This window comes from Poromitra crassiceps (assembly GCF_964638095.1).
Source record: "Poromitra crassiceps genome assembly, contig: HAP1_SCAFFOLD_684, whole genome shotgun sequence".
Lineage (NCBI taxonomy): Eukaryota > Metazoa > Chordata > Actinopteri > Beryciformes > Melamphaidae > Poromitra > Poromitra crassiceps.
Window position 1 is genome coordinate 134 of NW_028151724.1, and position 16,402 is coordinate 16,535.

The following is a 16,402-nucleotide window of genomic DNA, read 5'->3' on the forward strand; positions in this document are numbered from 1 at the left end:
TTTTTCACTCATTATCACTTTGCATCCCTGGAGTATCCTGCACACGCTGGAGTATCCTGCACATGCTGGAGTATCCTGCACACGCTGGAGTATCCTGCACACGCTGGAGTATCCTGCACACGCTGGAGTATCCTGCACACGCTGGAGTATCCTGCACAAGTATCCTGCACACGCTGGAGTATCCTGCACATGCTGGAGTATCCTGCACATGCTGGAGTATCCTGCACACGCTGGAGTATCCTGCACACGCTGGAGTATCCTCCAGTATCCTGCACACGCTGGAGTATCCTGCACACGCTGGAGTATCCTGCACAAGTATCCTGCACACGCTGGAGTATCCTGCACACGGGAGTGGAAGTTGCCTTTAGTTCACTTATGCAACCTCGATCCATCTGTAAGCTTTGGTCACACACCCTTACATTGATTTCAGAAGCCTACAGAAGAAAAATCGATATACGAATGTATAATTCCCTCAATTATTTTACAACGGTGATTAGATGGAAGAGTGTCCCTAAGGATGTGTTGGCGCGCGCGCAGGAATCTTCTCGGCTCTTTCTGATAGGCAGATGGTTGTTAAAAAGCACACGCCATTTGCTGCCTTTTCACCATTTATCGGGATAAACACTGACGCGTCGTGTTTTTCGGCAAAATGGTTTGTCACAAATGCCTTGATTGAAACACATTTTTTTCTCTTTGACGTAATAAATGGTGAAGACAGTTATTAGTGGGCGGGTTTTATCCATTTTCTGGTGCTCCACTCTCGAGCCAGCAGCTAGCCTGGATGTGCAGACACATTTCTGCTTTTGACAGACATGTCACCGTTTGAAAACTATGTCACCACTCAGGGTTTTGACGTTGTGTGGCAACTGTAGCACTTTTATATCCAATTTTATATTTGAATTCACCTCATCTTTTGACAAAGTCTATATACACATGAGTTTTAACGTTGGGGAAATAAATCTGCGAATAAATGTATTGTATTTCTACTGTGTGTCTTCGGCTGCTTGTATCGCAAGTTTGATCCAATCAAAGAGCAAATAAAGAATGCAGGCAGTGTTTCTAATAAGAGAACAGCTTTATTTCATCAGTGACTTACAGAAGGCCTCTGCAGATCCGTGCCACAGCATCATGACACATTATTATTATTATTAAAAACTGCTAATCCATGCCTTTGTTGCAGAGTCATATTCCAGGAAACATTCTCACAACAGTTGAATTAAAACCAGGGAGGTAAAACTGTTGCAGCAGTCACATTTCATATGTGAAACACAAATTAATAATCAGAAAAATTCAAAATGAAAATAAAAAGAACACTTTAGTGCAAACAGTCCCTCTGGAAGAGAAGAGACGTCTTCTTGAAACGACTAAAGGTGGCTTAAAACGAGATCAGTGACACGCGTGTGTCAAGTGAAATGGTTACAAGTTTCATTTCAAAATGAGATGCCATTTGAAATGACAAAATCACATCACACTATTAAAACAAATATGACTTTTGAAAGGAAACTGGAGGCTACCCTGTATTTGATAGAGATAATAAAGAACTTAGCTACAGATTAATAACTCTTCAAATCCTTCTATCTGTAATGTTTTTTCCATTGCCCAACTATTCTTTTAGTAACATTTAGAGCTTATAGAGACAAGTTTAGAGATTCAAGCTAAATCACCAACACCCGGAAAACTCCACAACACCCTGCTCTTCTGGTTATGTTAGCAGTACAGCTTGTATCAACTTGGCTCATTCACCCGTCATTCATCCAGGTCCAAATGGAAAGTGAAACAGTTATTTGTTGGTAGGTTGACAGATTGATAGAGCATTCTTTCGCAATATTTGATTTGATTCAAGATAAGCTATATAAACCATTTTAGGGGGGGGGGGTTGAGAAACATCACAATTTAATGAGTTGAGATCGACCCTGTCATTTTACAGTAGTTTTGCATCATGCTGAAATAATGTAGTAACAATATTGTACAAACATCTTGTAGCCAAAATGTAATAATCACTTGGTCAAAGTGGTCACCATGCAAACTCTCAAACATTTGGCTGCATATACTCAGTAATAACTCTGTATGATTTGTTGCTACAACAAACCAGGAAACTGAATGCAGCATTTTGTTGTACACTAACACCTGTGTGTGTGTGTGTGTGTGTGTGTGTGTGTGTGTGTGTAAAATTATACAGTATTATGAGTAGAGTATCCGAAAGCAGCAGTAGTGCATTTTTCAATCTTAACAAAAAGGTAGCTTCAGACAGTCCAGCAGTCAGACTGGTCAATATGCATTCCAATTGATAACTCCTATAGAGTAGGAACAGGAGTATATAATGGGAGTAGGAGGAGCTAGTTAGTAACCCTCCCTTACTTTATATTTTCCATCCTTAAAGTATGAGCTTCCAGACCGTACACATGCATTGATAACTGTTGTATAAAACCAATCCTACCCTGGAGGGTAGACTTGATTGAGACTGGTACTCTGTTTATGGCTCATTATCACAGTCAAGAAGGCCCTTTCCGGTAGCGCTGCTATAACTCAAACATGCACAGGCATATCAGTATTACACTATTCTCAACCGCTAAAATACAATAATAATAAAGTCAATGATTTACTACTGTATACTGGCTCATGAGGTGGGGGGTCATAACCTGACGCTGCCAGATGGGGCGGTATTGAGTTCGCAACACCACTGTGAGCACAATAGACCCTTTTCACGGGGGCCATTTTATGTCAAAAAGGCAGGGTAAACACAGGTGCAACCAAAACACTAATGAGGGTTTCCTACTTCCATGACTGGAATTAGGAAATCCTCAGTGTGTTGCTTGCAGTTGCACCTGTGTTATACATCCATGGTGTTTACCCTGCCTTTTTGGCACAAAATGCCCCCCGTGAAAAGGGTCTATACCGCCCCCGTCTGGCAGAGTCAGGCTGGGAAAGTCATAGACGTGCTCATTGCTCAGCCCTCAACAGCAGTAGGTGTACACAGCGCAGTGAGTCGCGGTGTACGTCACCAGTGTAAACACTCCCCCTTTCTGCTTCCTTAGTTAAATAAAAGCTTATATAGATTTTGTGTGAGTGTGTGTTACTTCATCATAGACTGGAAAAGAAGAATGTGGAGGTATAAGTTGCACCTACACACTACGGGTTAAAAACAGTTACAAATCCATGTAACATGCGACTGGCATGTAGGGGGTGGCACAGTGGTCCACAGGGTGGGTTTGGTTGGGTTGAAGAGGCGGGGTAGCGGGCACACACGGGCGTTCGTACGCTGTGTCTGAAATCTCCTTTTGCAAACTACCTACCAAAAAGTGCACAACAATCAGCCTCAACCCCATAATGCAGCGTACACCTCATTCATTCAAGCCGGTGTAGAAAATCAAATCAAATCTTGAATTGAAGGTAGAGTAGCATGAGCCTTCACACACAGCCACACACTCACACCTACAGCAGGCAGCAGGCTTGGAACATGGTCATTCCCGATGGAGAGGTGATGTGCAGGGAGACGCTCTCATTGGCTGAGATGAAGAGGACGCTGCCCCGCCTCAGGGTGATGTCAGAGAGGGCGGCGGCCGAGGTGGCGGCGGCGTGGCCGTCGATGACCAGGAGGATGCCGGCGCAGTCGACCGGAGACAAGGTGTACTGCTTGACTGAGGGCGGCACCTGGGATGGAGGCAGGAGAGACACATTCGCTTTTTTAACAGTTGCAATGTGCAACGTTTTGGGCATTAAAGGGATACGCCAACTTTTGGGGGAGTTTCGCCCATTTGCCATATCGCCCATACATAACTAAGATACACAATGCCTTTACCGTCACTCTCCGTGCAGTATACAGTGAGCTACAGTCATCCAGTTAGTATCGCCAATGAATTTGAGGAAATGGTACAACCGTTCAAAGTCACCAAAAACACACATTTCTAACAGCACCAAAAAGCTCTATGTACATGTTGTGACTCGGGTACTCACCACGAGATGACGAGATCACATTATGACTAAGATCGGAATATTTCACGTCTTAAATCGACTATTTTGCTTAACTCCGACTGTGACCTCATTCCAGGTAAGGTAATAATAGAAAATGCTGTTTACATGGCAGTGTCTTACTCAGAGTATTGACTTAATCGGGTTAAGATCGAATCATCAGCGTGAATGTAAACATATTCAATGATGTTCTCATCTCTAACCTTAAAGTTGTTTCATGAGCTCAAATCTCAAATCTTGGTGGTGCTGGTATTTCCCTTATTTTGTAAGAGTAAATGTTTATTTGAGTCAGAATAAGAATGAGACAAAGTCTCAATCTTCAGTTCTGAAAAATGAGGGCAATGTGGAAGTACAGTACAAACAACTGCAGTTCCTCGAATGGCCACTTGAGGCAGGCTAATTGTTACCGGCGTATGCCGAATCTGGCCCTGGCAGGCGGAGTCAGCAGTTGGCAAAAGAGTTGACAACACTGCAAGCCAGCTATATACTAACTAGGTTTTACCTAGTCTTGTTTTGGAATGACACTCGTACAGTGTCCAACTGCTGTTGTAATTGTATTACCTGTATCCTCATGACAGTGAAGTCTGGCACGGGGGGGTCGTATAGGGAGACACAGGGGTCCGAGGCGTCCTGGACGGACGGGAAGATCTTGGAGGCAGCGGGGGCGGGGCTGTAGTTCAGCATCTCACACAGCGTGTTCACATCCAGGTACTTGGGTGTCAGGCCGGCCCTCACCGTGTTGTCCGAGCACGCCATGCACTCGATACAGTCTAGGATGAGAGATAGATCATGTGACTGTGTTGGCCATGCACTCGATACAGTCTAGGATGAGAGAGGGATGGATGGAGGGAAAAGGACGAGTGGCCACCCTCAAATGCTCAATGTGATGTTCAGTGAATTCCATTCCATATTTTATCTACCTACTTTCCCTCAAGCTGCCCCATCTACTTCTACTTCAGTTAGTGATTTCCTACACTTCCCAACATGTCTTCTGACAACCTCCAGAGAACATTGAGAGAGCAGAAGACAACATATTTGTTGAAAATCAGTGCTCTAGAAAGAAGTAGGGCTGTCAAAATTGGCCCAAAATCATATTTGAATATTTCCTCTAAACCAAACATATTTGTTCGAATAGATTGGAATACAAAAAATAAAAAATAAAAATAAATGTGTTCATGGCAAGGCAAACCAATACAACCAGAGAGCTACTTGGTATATTTATTTGAACATATATATATATTTTCATTTAACATAAAAGCTTTTTTTCTATATTTATTCAGTCAGCATTAGTACAGTAGTAACCTACACTTTGTAATGTTTTTAAATAACCAGGCAAACGATGTATGTTTTTATGTTGCCCTCTTGGCCAGGTTTTCTACCTGGTTAAATGTAAAATATATAATAATAATAATAATAATAATAATAATAATAATAATAATAGTAATAGTAATAGTAATAATAATAATATTAATAATAATACTGTAACAATAATAATAATAATCAAATTGAATACAAATTTTCATATTTGAATATTCTTTTAATTTTAATATTTGAATATATATTCGAATATAGAATATTATTTGACAGCCCTAGAAAGAAGCCCTTGATTCTGAGGGACTGACACTAAAACCTGGCATTTACCGCTGAGGTTTTAGATCACTGTAGACATTTCACTATCCATCTCCATTTGTAGCTGAATCTGACTTAACATTTTCTGTTTGACCACACGAATAAGAAAAATACTCCACCAAACAAAAATGCAAGGAATGCAAAGCACATCACCAATATGGTGGATTAGACATTAGTAAGAAAGGCTGGAAGGAAGGAAGGGCAGGGGATAAACACAAGAGAAGGTTTTGGCAGGACAGACTCAACTCCCTAAACTCCCATACAGTACCTACCTACATAGCAGCCAGAAGAGACGTGTTCTGAAATGAAATAACTGTATCTTTGCTGACAAAACAGAAGATATAATTAAGCAATATATCACGAGAGCTAGTGTGTTGTGATGAATATATCACACTGATAAGCTGTTATCCCACGAGGCCGCAGGCCGAGTGGGATAACAGCTTATCAGTGTGATATATTTCACAACACACGCTGCTCGAGTGCTATATTGCTTTTATAAAAGGGTTCCAAGTATAATAATATAATAATAATAATACTATAAGTCCGACTGGCATTTTATTCTGATAGAGTCAGTTGAAACAATACTGTAAGGCGGGACCTCTAGCAAGAAGATAGACGTGCGGGTGATTTGATTGGATCGTTCTGGAGACTGAAGTCGACATTGGCCAATCCTGGCGCTTGGCTCAGAGCTTTTCCAAAGCCCGACACCAGAGCCGTATGCTGACCAAGTAACGTTACGTCTTATTTAGAAATGCGGGGTTAAGAGTGAGGGCGCGCGAGAGAGGGGTTCAGCCCGCGTCTATTCTTGTACAAATCATCATTTTCTGCGAAGTATTAGTAAAGTTATAAGCGAAGATCGATTCACAAGGATCTGAAAGTTGTCTCCGCCATTTTGTTTTTGAGGTACTTTTAGTAAGAGAGTTGCGCCATCATGCGTCCATAATGACGACTAGTGACCCTCCATACAGCAGATCAGGAGAAAGCTGTTTGTCTCGAGCGCAGCACTGCCATTTAGTAAGAGAGTTGCCATGGTAACCAATAACCCATGGCCATGGGTTATTGAACTCGGTTACTGGAATTATACAATGGCTGTGAACCAATCAGATTGCTTGATTTGAGAGAGCCATTTTATAAATTGGATTAAACCATGATTAATGGCTCTCATAGGACAGTTTGTTTTTCCAAAAGAGGGGGAAAATTCTCATTTCTTTCCCTGCCACTTCTCTATCATACACTGGACTATTTGTCACATCTACTGTGCGTGCGCTGTGGGTCTGACCCTTGGACGACTGGCTACTGGCTGTTTGCAATGTTGACAGTCTAGGAATTTAAGGGTTTATTGTACTATTGTAGTCATTGTATGTCACTCTGGATAAGAACGTAAGCCAAATCTCGGCAGTGTAAACGCAAAGGCGTCCACTGACCTCCAGAGAGGTAGGCGTGAGGCTCGTTGGCTCCCAGGAACATGGCCTGGCCGGGCTCTAGGACCATGTGGTTGAGGAAGTAGATGGAGAAACAGCCGATGTCGCCGGGGTACTGCGAGTGGAGGCGGAGCAACAGGTCGCCGTTGCTGCTCGACGTGTCCTTCCCTGCCGCGGCTGCATGGGAGAGAGACATCCACAGATCACAAGTGAATATGTCGATACAGCAGGTTGAAAACAGTTCATAAAAAAAAGAAGACAAAAGATATTTAGAATCGGGAGAGACCACGTGAAAATGTGTTCTTAAAATGTAGCTGTAATTATTTACACTAAAAGAAACGGGAATATTTGGAAGTTTTCTCATTAATTTATAGGTTATTATTGATTTTCTTTGTCTGGCCCCCTTTGAGACCAAATTGGCTCGCATGTGGCCTGTGACCTATGAGTTTGACCCCCCTGCAGTACAGCATTCAATGTTTTGGCTCTACAGTCTAACTATTACTTAATTAATTAATTAATTACTGTTCTAGAATTTGGCATTTTCATTGGGTGTCTTCCCGGTACTCTCCTACTGTGTAAGAGCCTATGGCTGCGGTCAGACAGCCTGGCTTTTCTAATTGTTTTCAATGAGAGTTCTGCGTTTTGCTCACTGCTTTTGCGTTGCGGAACGCCTCCAGTTGATACAACGTCAACTCAGAGCAGAAAAGTGTCCAACGTCATTTGTGCTCACCTGTCATCTGCACATCCTCTTCCACCAAACTGCAGTGTGTGCACCAAATCTAAAATGTTTATATTATACTATTAATTAGGCTAAGCACAGTGATTCGGTGGTTGACTTTGTAGACTCCTCCTCACCCTCCTCGGTGACTCTCTTCACCAGCATGTTGAGTTGGTCTACAAACACCTTCTTCTCACAGTTCATCATCCTGGTGAAGCACTTCTTCAGCGCCTGGCTGGTACGCACCGCATCTCCCACGCTGCACTGCAGCTCCTCTGCTGCCTCGTTCCCCACCAGAGCACGGAACTCTGGGACAGCTGGCACGCGCGCACGCGCACACACACACACACACACACACACACACACACACACACACACACACACACACACACACACACACACACACACACACAAAATACGTAATTAACTGCTCCTTTGTGTAACTGTGCATCCATCCTGTGCTACTGGATATACTGGAAAAACTAATTTCACATGAACGCACCTTTATTGCAAGTTTGAAGTTAGCCAGCCACACTAAACAAACGTGTGTCTGAATGAAGTTAGGCTAATTAGCTTGTTTGGCTGCAGGACATCTTTGATTATTGTCCATCTTCCAGATTTGCTCCATAACTTTTACCATTCAAAACACTTCTTATTTTAAAAAAAAATTACATTTTAAAGTATCGTTTACCTCTGACAGAGCTCTTGATACGAAGAATATCAGTTTGTAAGAGCTAAACATGAGTTTGAAATGTACTTGAAAGCCATAAACGGTTTGATTACATTTGTATTGTTTGTAAACATTGGAGCAAAAATAGGCTTGTGTTTTGAGTTATGGTGCAATAATAACAATAAAAAGGAATGTGCTCTGAGCACATTACTCTTCAATACTATGACTTTAAGATTTAAAAAGTTTGTTTACCTTTGAAGGACCCTAAAAAAGTTGCATGGTAGCATGTACATTTAAAGGGGTCGAAAATCCATCTTACTGCCTGACGGTCATTGTTCAATGTTTCAAAAGAATGATTAGGGGGACTCACATTGAAGGAATCCCAGGATCTGGTCGAGCGGCCTGAAGCCACACAGGCCCTGGAAGCGGGTGAGAGCGATGGCCATCTCTGGCTTGTGGTTGTCGTCGGGGTAATGCTCGGGAAACTGGGCGTGGAGACGAGCAGCCAACTCCTGACGGGCCAGCCCACAGCCATGCAAGAGAGGAAGAGGGTCACTCAGTGCTGCTGCTCTAACCAAACTGCTCAATTCAAACTAGCTGTAACCAAGTGTCATAGTGTACACTGTATATAAACTAGCTGTAACCAAGTGTCATAGTGTACATAGTGTCGTAGTGTCATAGTGTACACTGTATATACTAAGTGTCATAGTGTACACTGTATATACTAAGTGTCATAGTGTACACTGTATATACTAAGTGTCATAGTGTACACTGTGTGTCATAGTGTACACTGTATACTTTGGAATGCAGTAGGTTAAGCATGCAAACATCCTACATGGTGATCCTAAAACACATCCGACATGCTAATCCTAAAACAATACTGAATTCACAATCACAATACTCTGGAAACTCTGAACACACAATGATGAAGTCAATGTCAAATTCTCTATGGGAAAAATGAATTGGAAATTTCCGCTTTGCTCAACTGGAGACTGAGAACTTTCTCCCAGCTTTCGTTGTTAAAACTGGGTGGAAACAATTAGGCGGCTCTTCGTGCAGAAGGGGCGGTGACGTGCAGAAGTGGTGTGCTTGTAAGCGCGTAAAACGAAATCAAATAATGTAACGTTGCTCGGGACAGCCATCCATCCATTTTCAATGTGTTAAACTCTCTCCGTGTTGCAAAGTGATTCTCTGTATCTCCAGTTTGTTTGTTCACTACGGAGGATAATAATATAATAATAATAATAATAATAATAATAATAATAATAATAATAATAATAATAATAAGGGGAGCGCGTCATTCATTTCTGGTAACTTGACAAAGGGGCGTAGGTTTGTTATCAGCCGTTTTCATCACTGTTCAAGAAGCTATTTTTGACAAGAAGTTATGCTTCAACTTAACTGATCAGTAAGTACTATGCAGAATTTGAACACTCTGTGTGTGTGTGTGTGTGTGTGTGTGTGTGTGTGTGTGTGTGTGTGTGTGTGTGTGTGTGTGTGTGTGTGTGTGTGTGTGTGCTCACCCTGTTGGGGTGGGCCTGTATGGACAGCGCTGTGTTGACGGACAGCACCTTGAAGAGGAAGGGCAGCTGACCCTGGAAGGTGTCTTTGACCTTGGAGCCCAGGCAGCCGGGGAAGTGGGCGATCCACTGGCCCAGTGTGGTCTGGGCGATCCTGTTGTCTTTGATCTGCGCGTCACCTTTCGGGTGGGCACCCATCCACAGCTGGAAGAAAGAGAGAGAGAGAGAGAGAGAGAGAGAGAGAGAGAGAGAGAGAGAGAGAGAGAGAGAGAGAGAGAGAGAGAGAGAGAGAGAAACTTTTTTTGTGGGGAAATAGCGTTGTGATCACCTGAAATTGTGAAAAACAGCCACGCTGGCGGCAGCCATGTTTTGTTCTATGGACAGCTGTGACATCACAAGCGTGCGACAACAATATTGCACCGCTGCCCCTTCCAAGGCAAAACAAAGCCAAGTTGGCCTCATATTATCGGCTGTTATTTATCAGCTAAAATGTAATTATCGGAATAATAAATAATAACGCAAAATGGCTATAACTGACGATCATTTATCGGTCCGATAAATACCGTGCATCCCTAAATAAAATGATTATTGATAAGAATGTAATATGACTGGATCAAATCAGTCAAAAAGGGTAGTGAGGGGCTGACTGACTGATTGTCGTATTTCCATTCACTCACATGACAATCTTTCTCAGTTAGCGGAACATTTGTAGCTAAATTGTGTCACATTATAGCCTCAAGCGTTGTACCACCTTCTGTATCGGCGTGGAAGCGAATATGACCAACCGACCGTAGCATGTAACTTTAATGTGACTTTACTGTGAAAATGTCACCAGTGCCACAAATTGATCTACTGACCTTCAAGACAAACCCTCCAGTCCAGAGCCACTGTAGCTAAATAAAGAAGGACTTATGACAGGCATGTAGGGACAGAGGCTCACGTTGCCAACATCCTGAGGACAGACATGGCATGTGAACCTTTAAAAATCATAGTAGATTTCAGGTGATATCACGGGCTGATTTTGACTAAACTATGTGTCCCAGATTCCCAGTGCTGAAGAAATGACACTATTTGGCATAATAAGGATGCTATATAATTAAGATTTTAAATTCAAGCATATTATATCTGTCACGATAGAGACAGTCCGCATGTCTGGGAATGCCCACAAAATGTTAAGCGGCTGGTGCGCGAGTGGGGTAAAACCGCCCATATATCTCATGGGCTAACTCACCAAAAGACGGTGCTGCGGCTCTAAACTACAGGTTTGGGGGTTCTAGAGCAGAACACAAGACGTCTGCTCAGATGTGCGTTTACTGCGGTGGTTAAATCCCCGATCGTGTCTGCCTGGGCTGGGCTATCAGCTAAATTCTAACTTTGCTGAATGGATAGAACGGGGGTTTTTACCCCACCCTGACCACACCCCCAGCCAGGCTGAGCCAGCTAAACCAGCGTCTATGACGAGATGTGGCCTCAACCTATAGTGACTTTGTCAGACTTCCCCTATGTCTCTAGTCCCCTCAGGTTCCTCATGTTTCACTGTCTAGGTCCAGCAGATCTATGTTAGTCTCCAGTCTATGGCCCTTTCTCAATATGGGTTCTTGTCTGTTCTTAAAACAGACAATTAAAAATTCCTGGATGTGTTCTCGACATGCCCACTTTACCGAGAATGCTCTGGTTGGTGACTTGTGTCAACTGGGCAAGGCACGTATCCCAGTATTCATTTCGGCATAAACGGAGGCAGAATGGAGCAGGGAAGATGCCATAAGCTCCGGGAAGCTTTTTTTTTTTTACAATTTAAAGGTTTATTGCATCACTAAATTAATTTCTGATGACTTTTGATGCCTACAAGCAGGGTAGTAGGTTTCAATAATTGACTCTTTACGAACATTTATGGCGAAAAATGGAGCAACAAAAAATGTCCAGAGCACAATAGACCCTTCTCACGTCGGCCATTTTGTGTCGAAAAGGCAGGGTAAACACAGGTGCCAGCAAAAACACTAATGAGGGTTTCCAACTTCCACGGTTGGAATTTGGAAACCCTCATTAGTGTGTTTGCTTGCACCTGTGTTTACCCTGCTTTTTTGACACAAAATGGCCCCCGTGAAAAGGGTCTATTGGCTGCATCTACATCAGCTGAGCTTTTTATTTGTGTAGTACTGCAGGTGGCCTCTGCGCTAGTATTGCGCAATACCCTCAAGAACGCATCGTCTCAAACTGCCAACAGCATTATGTGTGCTTGTGACCTAGCGACTCGCAAGTTCATTCTTCTAAGAACGACTAGCAAGAACGTTCTCCCCAAGAACAAGAATGCATTCTTGTTATTGAGAAAGGGCCTGTGTCTTGTTAGTAATCACCCAGCTGTTTCCCATGTGTAATCACTTCCCTCTGTGTATTTAGCTTCCTGTTCCCTTCTGGTCGTCAGGAAGTTCACGCGTGTTCTGTCCATGTTACCTGTCATTATATGTTACCTGTTGTTTCATTAAATATATGCCCAGTGTTGGGTTTGATCATCATCTGCCTCCTGCTGTTGTCCTCTACACACCACTCACCGTGACAATATCAGACACACTGGTACCATTTTGGTGAAACTTTGAGGGACAATGCATCTTCACAGTGTGTTCCAGGGTTTACAAAATGACACTGTAACAATACAATTATTGATTAAAGTTTTTAAACTAAATGTTTTAACTATGTACACTACACCAATGGTGCAAGTTTGAAGCAGTTTGGAGGCATGGCTGATTTTGGCACTGTTCTCTTCCATTTTTAAAACATTGCATGCATGAAGGTTACATTTTCAAACTGTGAAAGGATGTAATATAACTGCTAATCCACTGGTCCAATTTTGAGAAAACATGAGGGGGATAAGGATGTCATCTTCGTTGATGTGTAATATACTAATTATTTTTGTTTCATTGATTGATGCTTTGGCAACAGTGTTGTTGTGACATTCATGCCAAGAAAGCAAATTTGAAAATGGAATGGAAAATGGAAAAATAATTGAATTGATAATGCATCTTTTTACTGATTGGTCCAAGCAGTGTCTGCATCATTCATGGAAGACATGTTTGACATCACAATGAAGTAATCCGATTCAAACCTGGAATTTATATTTAGTCAAAAGCACTTTTTGTTTAAACCTTTTACGTTTATTCTGGAACGATTTGCTGAAAGAGTACAACCACAGTCTTCCAGCAGCTTCACTGGAGCAACTTGGGCTTAACTGCCTTGCTCCAAGTCCAGGGATTCGAACCAGCAACCTTCCAGTCACAGTCCCTCTCCTCAATACTGACAGCTGTCTTACCTCTGCATAGGGTTTGCTGTCCTCTATGACAGCTGTCTCACCTCTGCATAGGGTTTGCTGTCCTCTATGACAGCTGTCTCACCTCTGCATAGGGTTTGCTGTCCTCTATGACGGCCAGCGGGTCTCCACCCACCACGAGTCTGGCCACCTCACTGTCCAGCCCCACCTTCCCCCAGGCATAGTTCTGCACGGCACAGGTCAGGGGAAACACTGAGGATGGAAAACAAATCGATAAAAGTTTAATTTGTTGATTAAAAAAAAACTGAAATTGATGAATTGTTAAGCTTCACATTATTTAATTTACAAGAAGTTAACACAGAGAATGTAGAAGAATGAGTGTTTTGATCATACTGTAGTTTCTCTGTTATCTATCTATTATCTCGCACTAGACGACCCCTGGGAGTTAGACCCCCCCCCCCGCCCCCCGGGAGTTATACCCCCCCTGGTCTGGAACACAGTGGTCTCCAAAGCCTCCAAGACACACTCAAATTGATTATAAATCACTGATATCACTTATGTATAGAATGCAGCTGCTACCATACCAGTGTTGTCACTCGAGCACTCGATGATGTCATCAGTGAGTGATGTCATCAGTGATGATGTCACCAGATGATGTCATCATTGCTCGAGTGACATCACATCATTATTTAGGGCAATCATTAGGTAAGTGATGTCACTCGAGCACTCAATGATGATGACGTTCTTGATTTGGTTCTGAGAGATAACAGCTCATCAAATGGAGGTCTGTGGCTTCATTTAATCAATGTGACATAAATGATGGTCCTTATGGGAAAAGGTTGAGAATCAATGGCCTAGTATAGACCAGAACGGCAACGCATCATTTTGTCTTGTAGTCGGCTCAGAGGCCACTGCCCCTTTTACAGGGAAACCCAGCATAGGAAAAGACTGTACAAGAAGCTGAAAACACGCAAAGAGCTGCTGTGTTGTCGGTTTCACTAACAATAAAAAAAAATCTGCAATGTTTTTTTTAATATAGTAGAGGTGACACCGTCAATGTGGATGATGCATGTAACCCAGTGGGAACTCATCAGTGGGCTGGATACAGCCATATAAGGCAAGTAGCCTACCTACTATTGTCGATGTATCTTGTGCATTCTATGGCCGGCCGAGTTGAAATATATTGTCATGTCATGTGACTGTCTTTGGGTCATTTATAAACTAAATTAATTATGTTATTTTTCTATATATATATTTTTTTACTATTTTACAATGAAAGTCAACGGCGAGTGGCCTAAAAGGGGCGCGGCCTTGACGTTTTGCGAAGTACCCGGATCATGTGCCACTGTCATAATAAAAAAAAAACGCACTTTTGCGACGATCCCTAACGTTTCTCCCTGGCCAGTTGACTCTGCGACCCGACGAAAGCAAAAAAGCGACCGCGCGTCTGGTTTGACATTTCACACATTTACACACAGCGATGACCATGTTAGAAACGACATGTCATTTCAAAGAGTCAAGCCTACTGCTCTAAACAAACAATCGTCACCTCTAGACGCACGCTACTAGCTAGATGCTCGCTGATAACCAGCCATTCGGTCTGATAAATCGATCCGGTATCATAATAATAAACTGTTACTGGGCTGCTTTTGAAAACTATCTACAGAATGAGTGATTTGGAACGGGATGAAGAAGAGCATCTCACTCACCTCTTACTTCCTCCATGGTTGCGACGTCTGTCAGCCAGGGCACCGCCACCGATGACGTCACGACACGAAGTGCTAAAGTCACGCCCTCTTCCGTGTTCGGCATGTGTACTAAGGGATTCCATTCGCTATTAATTTTTCCATAGACATTCCGTAAGAAAAAGTATAAAAAAAATAGCTTTGCTTGGTCAAACCAAGCGATTCAGCTATTTAGAATCAGGAGAGACTATAACATTTCTCTCTCTCTCTCTCTCTCTCTCTCTCTCAGCTCTCTCTCTCTGTAGGCTTAAGTGTGTGTGTGTGTGTGTGTGTGTGTGTGTGTGTGTGTGTGTGTGTGTGTGTGTGTGTGTGTGTGTGTGTGTGTGTGTGTGTGTGTGTGTGTGTGTGTGTGTGTGTGTGTGTGTGTGTGTGTGTGTGTGTGTGTGTGTGTCAGTGGCGCCGGAACGAGTTTGCAATAAGGGGGACACAATTTTTTCAATTTCTTTTTCAAATTTTTTTTTTTTTTTTGGATCCCGACGAAAAATTGACGTTTTTATGGACGTTTGGATGATTTTTAGCCATATTTAGATGAATATCTCATTTTAAATTAACATTAGGATTATACTGTAGTGATGTAATTATTCAGTATTTTTCCTTTTCTCACTCACTTGGTGACCTGCTCTCCCTTTAGGTCATTTTATAATTACACTACAACAGACAGCAACACAGGCAGAAACACTGAACTTATTATTATTATTATTATTATCACTTCAAAACACAGTGCAAAACTTGTCATCTCAACACAAAAATAAAATAACAATAACCGTATACAATTATAGCAGCAGCCAATGACAGTGAGTGCAGTACAGAGTCCAGGTCTGTCTGTTTCTCAGGTGTAATAATCCCACAATGATCACGGCTTTAACAAGTGTCGCAGTCTGTTTAAACAGTGTAAAGTGGGCTCTCTGTAACTTGATCCCTGGGTCTGTCTGTCTCAGGTGTAATAATCCCACAACGATCACGGCTTTAACAAGCATCACAGGCAGGGGCGGAGCAACCCTATCAGCCCAGAGGGGGCGAAGATCTTAGGGGGGCCCCATCATAAAAAATTTTTTTTTTTTTTTTTTTGAAGGCCAGGCCAGGCTGCGAAGAAAAATTTGCCTTTTTTGCATGTTTGAATCGGTTTTAGCCATATTTAGTGGAATATCTCATTTTAAACACACCAATGTTATTGTCTATTGATTGAATTCCTCTCACACTCACACCACTGACTTTATTAAATAGTAATTTTAAGTCACAACTGTAAAATAGCTGATAGCCCCTATATCCGAAAACACAATTTGTCACTCATTGAGCCAAGTAATATTATGTCCAAGAAAGCCTACAGTGAAGCCACTTTACAGACAAGCTTGTTCTGAAGAAGAAAAAGAAAAACACAGGTTGCCAGCCGGGCCCGATGGCCTGGCCTGGCCTGCAAAAAAAAAATTTTTTTTTTTTGATGGGCCCCCCTGACGAGTGGGCCCAGGGC

General features: G+C 42.5%; 1 protein-coding gene across 2 annotated transcripts; it reads right to left on the reverse strand.

The window, feature by feature from the left end:
- Window positions 1-1,079: 1,079 nt before the first annotated feature.
- LOC310771477 (mannose-6-phosphate isomerase-like) lies at window positions 1,080-14,917 on the reverse strand. 2 transcript variants are annotated; one of them, XM_083664080.1, is made up of 8 exons: window positions 14,899-14,917; window positions 13,314-13,441; window positions 9,931-10,131; window positions 8,778-8,919; window positions 7,875-8,054; window positions 7,023-7,196; window positions 4,531-4,739; window positions 1,080-3,651 (listed from the first exon to the last, which is right to left on the reverse strand). In XM_083664080.1, exons 1-8 carry the CDS (start codon window positions 14,912-14,914, stop codon window positions 3,433-3,435), a joined length of 1,269 nt encoding a protein of 422 aa, XP_083520206.1. In that variant the 5' UTR covers window positions 14,915-14,917; the 3' UTR covers window positions 1,080-3,432. The 2 variants fall into 2 exon arrangements, with proteins under 2 accessions (XP_083520206.1, XP_083520207.1); XM_083664081.1 differs by lacking the exons at window positions 13,314-13,441; window positions 14,899-14,917 and adding an exon at window positions 13,232-13,248.
- Window positions 14,918-16,402: the final 1,485 nt, after the last annotated feature.